Below are 12,043 nucleotides of genomic sequence, written 5' to 3' on the forward strand. Positions count from 1 at the left end.
AGTCTGTTACTGTTACTCTCTTGAAGCAACTGTAACCCACATAATTTCCTTAGGGATTATTAAAGTATTCTGATTTTCGTCTTTCATATTTATATTTTTAGTCTGAATCAAAACACCCCCCCCCCCATTTTTCTGCTTCTTATAATAATAATAATAATAATAATAATAATAATAATAATAATAATAATAATAATAATAATAATAATAACAATAATAATAATAATGATAAACTATTTCTCATTTCTATTATATTTTCTCATACTTGGACTCGGACTCCCAGAAGCCTTTGTAGTTCTTCTCTGTGTTTACTACCAGCTGACTTCCGGTGTCTTCCCGTCCATTAGCCTCTGATACCCAGAGTCAACCATAACGCCATCCATCTACACTCGATCATTTCCCCATGGAAAACGTTTCCCGCTGACTGGTTGACTCAACTGAATGCAAAATTTCATCGTATTCATCAGATGCAGGTGAGGCCCACAGCACGGAAACCGTCCTTGGGCTGTTAGCCTGCAGGTAGCCATCGACAGGAAGATCGGGCTAACATAACAGCTAATGCTAACGTTAACAGCGGTAGCTTGTTTAGCTCGCAGGGCTTTGTTTATACACCTTATCTGGGTGAAACTCTGAGGTGATCGGTGTCTCCGGGCGAGACACACTCCCACCTAATGCACCGCTTCAGCTTCCAGTAAATTTATGAGCCGTGATGCCTGAATGGGATGTAGCCCCCTAGCGTAACGTAAGGCTAACTGTGGGATTAATCTTTAAAGCTCGTCCTAGTTTAACACGCCAAGACTACTAATTTGGGTTAGTTAAATCACGGTGTGGTAAAACACAAGTTGCTCGGTGCTGTTGCGGTCCAGGCAACTAATCGATCATGTGCAGTTTCGACCGATAGTATTGTCATGTTAGTTGCAGCGTTAGCCTCCTTCGAGCTCGGTGGGTAACAGTTTGTGAGCGGTGCAATCTTATGGTGTCAGGTTTTTTTTTTTTGTTTTGCTGTTTTTGTGGAAGTCAACCTGACAGTGTTGGTGTTTGTATCAGGGCTCTGGCCCCGTCTCCAGCTGCTGAAGCACACCGATCCTGTCCTCTCTGCTCCCCGTCCACGGCCTTCCTCCTCGCTGAGCCATGACCACTCAGAGGGATCTTGATATGGTGAGTGAGGCTCTGTCACATTTCAAAACACACAACTGAGGCGATGCTCTCTGAGTACTCAAAACATCATTTAACATTAATACGTTTGATTATCTCTGTGACTGGTGTAGGTGTTTGTATGGGGGTGGGGGTTGTTTGTGGATTAGCCAACGTGCACAAACACTTAGCTGGATAGTGACTGCTGTTCCTGTGAACACCATCTGTCTAATCTGAGTTAAAACGTTGGCCTACTTTCCTTTCAAGGTTTAGATGCCAATTGATTGCACCCTCTTATTACATCCTGCCCCCACCTAATCCAACCCAACCACAGGAATGGATACAATAATACAAGTTTTTGTTGGCTTTGTTTACTTATTAGTACCATTATTACCAAGAAAAAGATGACAATTATTTGCATTTTGGGGTATTAAACTGCAGTTTGTCTGTAATTTTTATGTAATTAAAAGTTCTGCTGTAAATAAGAGCAGCGACAGTATCAGAAATTAGAAGAAATAAAAAGTCAAAAGAGGCGACATTTATCAGTCAGACAGGCTGATGTTTTTCTTTAGTTTTAGATCAGTTTGTTTTATTTATGACACAATAATTAAATAAATGTGCCCGGTTCAAATAGGATTAACAAAGAACAAAGAAGTAGCACCATGTCACCTAAGCTTTAGAAACAAAGGTAGCCACTTCTAAACCCAAAAGATATGAAACAGCTGTTTCTTTCTGTTATCAACTGCTCACCAAAACATAAAACATAGATATCTGGAGCTTGTCATATTAAGGGCAATGCTAAATGCTATTTCTCTTGAAATAAAATATTTTCATATGGGATTGCCAATTTTTTGTTTTTTAATTCAAATGTTATTACTGGCCCACATTTTTACAATTGCTGTCTCCATACTGAGTTCCTAGTATGAAAATGTACAGCATTGATCACACGTGTGTGCATATTTCAGGTTTTGGATTGTTGGTGAGGCAAAACATAACTTTTTAAGGACAATGATTCAACTTTTTGTGTTGTTCTATGTCATTTTAGTGTTATTTGTGTCATTTAATTTTATATATCTGAAGCGTACGCTTTATTGAATAAGAAGAGTGTTAAACTGCAGATATTAGAATAGGGGTGCCAGACATAAAGCCCTTAGGCCAGAACTGGCCCAGCAAAGACTCCAATCTGGCTCACTAGGCATCTTAAGAAAATGTGAAAGCATGGTTAGTTTTTGAATTTTTAACTCTATTTTCACAAGTTTTCAGCTTTTCCTATTGCTCCAGTTATACTACACCAAAGCACAAGGATATTCTAAAATTGTAATTACAGGACAATCCAGAACCTTTTCTGTTACTTGGTAGTACTTTTGCCCACTTCACATCAAAGTGGAATGTATGTTGCACATGATGTAAAATGAGTTTGACATCCCCGTATTAACGGAACCCATGTTTAGTTTTTAAAAAAGAATAAATGTTGTCAGATGTTTTATGTAGGACACCAACATGAGGTAAAACCCACAGGAGGCCAGAGTGGGATTTAATAGATCATCTCTCTTGGCAGCTATCCTGAAGCTCGTGGCTGACTATGTTTTTAGGAAACTTGACCAGCATGAAGAACAGATAAGCCTCTGCTATTACCTTTAACCCTTAAAAAGTAATCATAACGCCACTTGGAAGACTTCCTTTCGATTGGTGAACCTCAATGACTTTGTGATGCAGGATGTTGCCATGGCAGATTTGACTTTGTTTTTGTTTTGTTCAGGATGAGGGAAGGGGGACAAAGCTTGTTAATAATGACATGGGTATGCAATCCCACATTGAGGTTATTCAGTTCACAGGGGGATGGGTGAGCAGGGGACCACCGAGAGGAAAGGGGTGGGGGGGTGGGAGGGTGTATTTGTAAACAGATCAGAGAGTAGGGTTGTCCCTTCCTCACGTCACACCTCGTGATTAAGTCTCTTTGTTCTCTCCTCTGTGATTTGTGAACCAAAGAAAGTTCATGTTTCTTTTTTTAAGAAGGGCACACGTAGGGGGAACGTTCCCCCATCTGTCAGCTCTGAATCTAGAGTAGAGATGTCCCAGCAAAAAGATTTAGTATTGTTCTTTTTGTATGTTTTTGTGGAGTGATTGATCAGAGATGAGAGCTCAATGAGGTCCAGTGACAGAGGTCCAAAATGGGCTCAAGATAATTATTCAGTTAAGGGTGATGTTTTTAATCCTGACCACGAGCCTACCTTCATGTAGTCTAATGTTGGTGGAAAAATTTGACTAAAATATTCACTTTTTTTTTTAATTCTTTTTTAAATTTAAAATAGTGTGTGAGGAGGGTGACACATGCAGCAGCAATGAAGCAGTCAGCAGAAATGAAGCATTATGGTGGAAAATGAAACTATATTTTATAAAAATGCCTTAAACAGCCTAACTGTGGGTACAGATACAATGAAATTTTTGTAGTTGTTAAACGGCTGTAAAGAATAGAATGAAATAGAATAGAATTGCCCTTTTATTGTCGTGAAACTGTGTTCTATTAAAATATAAGTAGTAGACAATTAAACCAGAGTTACTCCACTAGTCATAGTAATCATAGTTTTCTCTTGGTTAAAACGTTTTACACCTTTATCACCTGGGATGCCACACATGTTAAAGCACTTGCTGATCACAGTCTGCTTCATAGAAGCTCTACACTGTCTTGCTTTAATCTTCAACATTAGTTTTGCTTTACTATTTTCCATAAAAGTACACCCAACCATTTTCTACCACTTATCCCCGTCTAGGTCGTGATAGTTTGTTGATAGGAAAAGGTGCAGGATCTACATTCATGAGCGCAGCCTTGTGACGATTCTCAAGAAAATGCTGTTAACTGATTATTTATTACATTAAACAATTTCTTTCAATTGCAAAACCAATGAATAAATGACAAAGAGGTTTCTGTGCGTGAGGGTGCAGCTAGCCCCTGACTGCTGGGTGATTTTTGACTGTAAAGCCAGCGAGTTTCAGCTTTTATGGAGGAGCAAGTACACTTGGTCAAAGTCCTGGTAATTTCTTTTTTTTAATTGCATATGCAGGGAAAAAAAACTTGAGGTAACTGTTAGTGAAAAAGATTTTATGACACTTTGTTATGACCTTCAGTTGTGACATGTACTCTGTTACATTCATTTTCAAGCTTACTACTTATTTTCAGATACAGATTTTAAATCTAAATCAACCGATAATTTATGTGATACTCTTATATTTTAAGTTGGCGCCAATTAAAGTAATTAAATTAGCTTTTTTTTGGTGTCCTATTAATAGTCTGATCTTCTGGTTCCAGTGGGCATAAAATGTTGGACACTGCTTAAAGGCATGTTGCCCATGAAGTTTCCCCTTTTATTTGTTTTTTAACAGATATCTTTGTGTAGATGCCCAGAGGATTTTTTTTTTTTTAAAAAAAGAAGAAGAAGGAAGCCCCTCTGTTAAGAGACCTTCCCACACACACTTGCACGAGTCCCCCTTGGGGCTACGCACTGGCCATGTAAATTTAATAACATGGCCCAGAGCTGTCTGGGACACCTGGGGTTATCGCATTAGGCCGACAGCCCGGAGAGGAGCAGCAGCACCCTGGAACTAAAGGCCCAGTGTTCTCCCCCCTCTGCCCCACCCTTATCTGGTGTTATCTCCAGCAACAGAGGCTCACTTCACCGTAAGCCCTCGATGAATGAAGTCGCCCAGTCAGAGGGTGAAGATCTGGTGTGGCTAAATCTAATTAGACTGGAATGTCCGTCTGTTCGCACCCTTCAGAAGGTCACCTCATGTCTGAGGAGGTTAGAGGAAGTGAAGGGATTTCGCCACGACTAATTGAGAAGAATTTTAATGGAAGTGTGGCTGGCATGACATTTCTATGGACCCATATTTGAATGCTTTTGTTTGTCGCTTTAGGTACACCTCCGCCTTATCCTGGTCAGTGGCAAAACACAGGACTTCACCTTCTCCCCAAATGACTCGGCCACGGACATCGCCAAGCACGTATTTGACAACTGGCCTGCAGGTACGTTTTAAAGGGTTCAGTCTCCTGTTCTTCACTTTTAATATATTTCACACTTTGAACCTCAAGTCAGACTGATTCAATCTCATACAGTTTGCCAGTTTCTGCAAATATTTAACAGATGTGGAATCAAAACCTGATATAATCTCTGTTTAAAAATATGCAAGTATTCACACTCGCTGATTTAAACAAACTGACAAGCTTTCGAAGTCCAAAGCAGACAGGTGAGTTTGTAACAGTGTGAGGTGGGCAGTAAACTCTGCTTTTACTGCCTCATCCAGGGGGACAGATTTGCTGTGCACAACCATGTGAGTGTCAAAAAATGGCAAGCATGCTGCTGGGTTTGCTCATCATGTGACACGCAGCCTTTGGACTTAGAAACTGCAGACTCTTCAAATGAAAACTCCTCGGCTGAAGCCTCTCGAGACTTCATGAATTCATTCATGAATGAAAGCAGCGCTGAACTGCCAGAAACTGCAGTTTCAACTCAAGAGCCACTTGAGTCAATCCCCATAGACTCCCATGTTTACAGCCTGGTAAGACAGCGATATTGACCTCAGTGGAGAGTTTAGCTCTTCATAATAATTCTGAGAGTTATTGTGGATACTGGAGTTGGGGACAAGGCTGCAGTACAAGTGGTCAGGACAGGCAGCCATGCTGAAAGTCATCCGGACCTGCCCAAGGAGATTATTGCGAGGTTTTTGAACTTTTTTTATCACCCTAATTTTTGGATCACACCTCGTGTTATGGTGTTGGATGGGGGAATTAACATTGGAGCCAGGGCAATAAACTAGCCAGGCCAGTACATTAGCTAGTATTAGCTCATTGATGTACTGGGTACCAGTGTGCATGCCAGCTGATTAAAATACAAGAAACTGCCAGTTTGAGTTCATTTGGAAACAGAATCCAGAACTTATTTAAAGGTTTAAATTGTAAACTGTGGGCTTTGCATATATCACAGTCTTCAGAAATATGCTCAGCAATCTGTATCTTGGCTCTTGTGTTTAGTGTTTCTAGGACAATAAAATACTGCTGGCTGCATCAGTTGGGAAAGTGATACATCTCTTCTTTCCCTCCTTGGCAGGGTGGGAGGAAGAGCAGGTGAGCAGTCCCAGTATACTCCGCCTCATTTTCCAGGGACGCTTCCTTCATGGCAACGTCACCCTGGGAGGTAAGACCATCGCTGGCCAGAGAAAGCATCAGAGAGAAACAGAATGGCATCTTTATGCTTTTATCTTACTGTAAACGCTGTTGTTAAATTACTAATGCCAAAAACGGCATGCGGGCATATCTAGCAGCAGTACACAAAGCTCTTAGTCTAACGATTTACAGTCATGAACTTCTGCCAGTGTCCTCAGATTCCCAGGCAGCATCCTTCCTCCTTTGCTGCTGTTTGGATTATTTCACTGAACCCAAAACATGAACTGAAGCAGACAGTATTTCCTGATTGAGAACCAGTCTCAGTGCTTCTGATCTCTCACACTGGCTGGACATTTCCCTTTAATCAGAGCGATGTGACGCAAGGATGTGTGTCTCTCTGTTTCGTGTAGAAATAAATGGGAAGTGAAATCGAAAACAGCCTTTATCTTCTGAGACTCATCTGAGAATTATCTGCTGGTATGAGTTTTTATTCATGCAGTATGCAGCGGTAGCAGTAGGTACCATTTAGATTTTATGAACAAATTATACTTTATTAATACCAGAATTTGTAAACTTGTTACATTAGCTAAAAGACTGAACACAACCTGTGATAGCTCAATAAAAAAAACAAAAAAACAAACAAACAACCCAGAGTGAAATGGCTCAACAAGAAATCATATAAAATAAATGCAGGTATTGTGGTATGAGGCAGTGAAGATTTCCTGTGTCTGTCCTTGTGAAATGCATCTTAAAGTGCTTCGCTGCCTTCCAGTAAGTGATGCAGAGGATGGTCCATGATGGTTAACAGTTCTTTAACCTCCTCTCCAGCACAGCCTCAGTCATTTGGATGCTGGGTTTGCAGGCTTGCTCCAGTGGAGCGAGTGATGCCAATACTGAAACTGCTTATCAACAATAATGGGGTAATATGACCTGATTTGTTTTATGCATGTCCGAAAACGCCATACCGGAAACGTGAGCTTTGTCCACACATACGAAATGGGCTTCTTCCTGTTCCTTTCACAATAAAGGTCCTTGACATAGTCACTGCTTGGCTGTTGTACATATAATGGCTTAAAAAGCACAACAGATTATGGGATTAGAGTCAAGATTTTTCTTTCTTTCATTTCAGTACTTATGGGTTTTTTGTTTTTGTTTGTGTTTTTAAATAAACCTTTTTTTTTTTTCTTGTTTTAAGAATGTCTAATATAAGACAATGAAAATCGCCATGTCAGAAACTCTTTTTAAGAAGCCAGTCTATGAAGCTGTTTTTGAGATCCATGAAGAAAATGTTGGTTTAGTTGTATAAAGTAATTATATTGCATTAAGCGTGGCTTTAATTCAAGCTTTACTTTATAAATTTATACTTTAGAAAACACACAAAGTTCAATGTGCAATAGAAGAAATCGAGTCGGTCAGATAAAAGAAGATCTCTCTGTAAAAAGATACAAAAATATAAAGCTTACATTTTTATATAACGGCAATATTCATAATATTCAGATGTCCGGTAACATCTGTATATTGTGTCGCTGCCTTCAACAGCCCATCAACTTCTTTCTTCTTGTGATTTGTTGTGGAGTCTTCTGATGGTGGCTGCAGTTCCTCTTTCTGCGTTTCTGTTCAGAAATTTTAATCAAACAGTACCAGGAAATCTGCCTTTTACTCTGTAACCGTGACAGGAAGTGCACGTATTTTTGCTCACGTGTAGAACAAATTGTTTGCCAGTATGAATCATGGTAGTGATCATGTACCTCTGACCGCAGATTGCCTACATTTAAAAGGCTATCCGCTGAAGAAGGTGTGGCTGCTGATTGTCTTAGCACTCATTAGGAACATTTAAAGAAGTCCTGAGTTTATAAGTCAGATTAAACCTTCTAGAATGTGACCTTGGTTTGAGATTGAGAATCCCATCAGCATTGTACATGGGAAGCTGCACTGAAGAAGCTTAAGCTACTTAATTCTGAAGTATGTGGTGTTCTCCACCTCTACCTGAGGCCTGTCACCCTCATCACTCTTGTGGAGACTTAGAAACACATTTGGGCTTGGCTTTAAAAGCAGAGTTTGATTTTTTTATTTTAAAGGGTTGTCTTTCTCTTCCAGTTGGAAAATTAGTGTAGATACAACCTAGTGCATCAACAGTTGATGGAGGTTGCTTGGTGTTGCTAGGTGAAATCTGTTGCAAAGAGAGTACTGCACCATGGTTGCCTGTCGTTTGTATGGAAGACACCAGCTGACTGCAAACACTCGCCAGCTGCACTCTGAGTGGTATTTAAACTGTAAATGTTTGAAGGAAAGTGCTCTTAGTCTCCAGCTTTTGTTGAACTTTTCCATCTGAGTAATCTTTGTCTCTGGTTTGCATCGCATTTTTTAAACCGTTTTACTAGTGGTCAAATAGTTTGCAAATGTTTGCAGACAAATCAGTGTCTTCCATGCAACCTGTTGGCAACCTTTGATCTCATCTCCTGTGTGACTGAGGAGCTTTAAACTCTGTATATCACAGTGCACTGCGATTCGTCACTAGTGTCACATCTGGTGCTCATCACTGTTCTGCAATCAAAAAAAATGGCTGGTTTTACACGTTTTCTTGTTCTCAGGTCTCTTGTAAAAGATTTTAATCTCAGTGAGGTGAGACTGTCTGATTAAATATGTATAATAGAGGAAACGGAGGAGGTTTCTGGTGCAGCTTCACTGACTTCTAAATTGCAGAGAGTCTGAAGAAGTGAAAGCGACAGCAGCACTTTTAGTATATAGAACAGTTTTTTTTATGTGACCATCTCATTTCAGCTTCAAACCTGATGCCAGGTAGACTTATTAATATGTGTAAGGAAAGTTTTTACAATTAAAGATATTCTAGTGGCACATGTAAATATTCATGATCCAGCTTGGTTAAATGAAGGTTACGATGTTGAAAATAAAGTGATTCCTAGGTGAGACAAATATAGATACTGACAAGGTCATAATTCATAGCATTCGTATGCAGCTGTTGTTGCTGCCACCATTTAATTAGATGGGAAAGTACAAGGATGAATCCTAACGTGTTTTATGTGTTTTCAGCTCTAAAGCTGCCGCCGGGCCGAACAACTGTCATGCACTTGGTTGCCAGGGAGACTCTTCCAGAGCCCAACTCTCATGGTGAGGAACTTTCATCTGCTCCTTGTTTTAGTTTTTTCTCGAGGTGCCAAACTATTAAAAAAAATTGTTAAACTGTCACTGGCTCTAATATACCATCATGCATAAACCATCATGCTTCTTCAGTACTTTGATGTAAAAGTTCTCAGCCGTATGTTGGATGTAATCCATCCCGTCACTACCAGCAGCCAAACTCATGACAGGCGTGTGGATGCCAGCGTGTAAAGAAAGAAGATGAGTGCTGCTAAAAAGACTAACTTTAGCCACACTCGGCTAGCTGAGGCTAACACACGGTTTTCCTTAGCAACAGGTGGTTGCCAGTAACTCGTCTGTACACCTGCATGACTGGGAGTTCAGCAATCATTTTCCTAACAATTGCACTCAACCAACAGCAACCGGATGGAGAATACTCATTTTTCCCTCAAAACCTGTGGTTATCAGATGGTTGCTGACCAGTCTCTAGGCCTGTGTGACTCAGGTCTAATTCACTTGATGCTACATTGTCACTGTGATTATAGCTACGGACATTTTTTACACTGTGCACAGTGCAGTGGCCCACACATTTCAGCAGCTTTTTGTATGTTTTGATTGTTGAAGAATGCGTAAACAGTTTTGAGAAGCTTTTAATAATGATCAGGTGACCCCCACATGAACAAACTCTTTGCAGCTGTCGGGAGGAAGAACCCCCTTCTAACAGGAAACAGATCCCAGTGAGGTCTGTCTCATGTCAGCTGGATGTTTTTGTGGGTTTTTTTGTCTCACCTCATCTCTCTGCTCTCTTGTCTTTGTAGGTCAAAGGAACAGAGAAAAAACAACAGAGAGCAACTGCTGCCTCCTCTTGTAAAGCTACAGAAACAGCCCCTTCCCTTCCTTTAATTACGCACACACACATCCACACACATGCACACACATACACACACATATATATATATATAAAACACACACATTCAAACAAGCATACACTCCCTCTCCGCTCTTTCCTGCCTGTCGTCCCGTCAGCTGTGGATCTGGAATAAAATGCAGGAAGTCCGTTTGGGGTCCCCCTCCCCCCCCCCCCCCTCTCTCTCTCTCTCTCTCTCTCTCTCTCTCTCTCTCTCTCACACACTTTGGTTGAACTGTCCAATCTGAGGCTTTTTTTGTGCCAATAATGTTCACTTTTCTGCCCCCAAACTTCTACTGTTGTTACTACTTTTTCTTTGAACATCATGACATTGAACAACATCGCAGATCCCTTCACTGCTGGAGACATTTTTGAAGAGCTGTCATGTAGTGAAAAAACAAAACAAAGCAAACAACAACCCAGGAACTTGCCTCTCTTCATGGACACAGAAGTGCTACAAAGGATGTGTGGGCTTTAACCCTTCCATACTAGTCACTTGGATGTTTTCCCCAGGTCTTACTGAATGGTGTTAACCCTCTCGTTGCACTTAACCAGTTTAATTCTAAAGTGTTTGCTGTGTTTCATCTCCTCCTCCTTTGTGGCTTTTTGTTTTTGGTCAGATGAACAGACCTTAACTCCTCCCGAACCCAGGTGGTAGAAAACGTGCCATCCTCTTCACAGACTGTTTCTGCCTCTCAGTAACTGACGGTCAGTAGGCCGTCACCTGCGTCCGTTCATGGACCAATCGAGGAAGTACTTTTATCTGGAAGAGTAAAAACACCTGAGGGTCCGCGGGAAACGGGAACAGACTCCCCGGCGAGGCTTGAATAAATGCGGTAAGAGGCTTTCAGCGGATCATGTGCGCGCCATCAGATGTCGTGTTCGTTCCTCTGGTGGAGACTTTAATGACTAGGCTGTCGATGCTCCCTGGTGATGGGAGCCGGCACGGCGGGCCAGTTAAACGCAGACAGAAGATGCGAGCGGGTATCGGTTTGACGCCCTCCTCTACAGGACACTGAAAACGAGGCTGAGTTTCTCTCGTTGGATGACTAGAGAGAGAGAAAAAAAGGAAAGTTTTGGAAGTGTTTCGCCTCCTTTTTTCATTTGGATGCTGTCGTTTCTTCTCGTTTGCCTTTTATTGTGGAATTCAGTAATATCATTAATATTGAAATTTAAATATATCAATTTTTATCTTGTGTATATGTATTTGTTGAATTTTTGTGCGGGTGAGTTTGTGTGCGAGTGTGTCTGAGGGTGTGTGAATGCGTGGCATAATGTGGACTAATTTGGGGGGTGGGGGGGCAAGTGGTCTTTAAAAAAAGAAGAAGGTGGTGCACTGGGCGTGTTGATGGGCTGTGGTTTCTTCAGAAACAGTCGGAAACCTTTTGATTCCTTCCATCGAGTGTCTTTTGGTTTGTGTTTTTGTCAATCAATGTCACTGCTATGAAGATTAGCTCAGTATGAATAAATGTAAAAACTAAAATGCAATGTGGTCTACATCAAAGCTTGTATTATAAATTAATAAATCTTTACATAAGGCAACTTCTTCTGCATATTTGACTGTTTACTTTCTTTTGAGTAGCTTTGCATGACTAATGTTACTAAAGGCCCTTATTGATCTTATACCGCACCTTGATGGTTCAGCTCATGCTCTGAAACATTTCAACTGCTGCTCCTTTAAGACCGTATTGTTGTGATTGGCTGTCCTCCACATACAGAAGGTTTACAGCAGGTGGGAGGGGCTAGTG

At 40.8% G+C, this 12,043-nt stretch overlaps 1 protein-coding gene across 1 annotated transcript; it reads left to right on the forward strand.

Moving 5' to 3' along the window:
* The first annotated feature begins 307 nt into the window (after positions 1 to 307).
* On the forward strand, positions 308 to 11,837 carry ubl3b (ubiquitin-like 3b). The gene is made up of 6 exons (XM_026144066.2): positions 308 to 470; positions 1,045 to 1,155; positions 5,044 to 5,152; positions 6,234 to 6,320; positions 9,341 to 9,418; positions 10,207 to 11,837. The coding sequence occupies exons 2-6, from the start codon at positions 1,129 to 1,131 to the stop codon at positions 10,257 to 10,259; spliced, it is 354 nt and encodes a 117-aa protein (XP_025999851.1). The 5' UTR covers positions 308 to 470; positions 1,045 to 1,128; the 3' UTR covers positions 10,260 to 11,837.
* Positions 11,838 to 12,043: the final 206 nt, after the last annotated feature.

Source organism: Astatotilapia calliptera, chromosome 2 (genome assembly GCF_964374335.1).
Source record: "Astatotilapia calliptera chromosome 2, fAstCal68.1, whole genome shotgun sequence".
NCBI classification, from domain to species: domain Eukaryota; kingdom Metazoa; phylum Chordata; class Actinopteri; order Cichliformes; family Cichlidae; genus Astatotilapia; species Astatotilapia calliptera.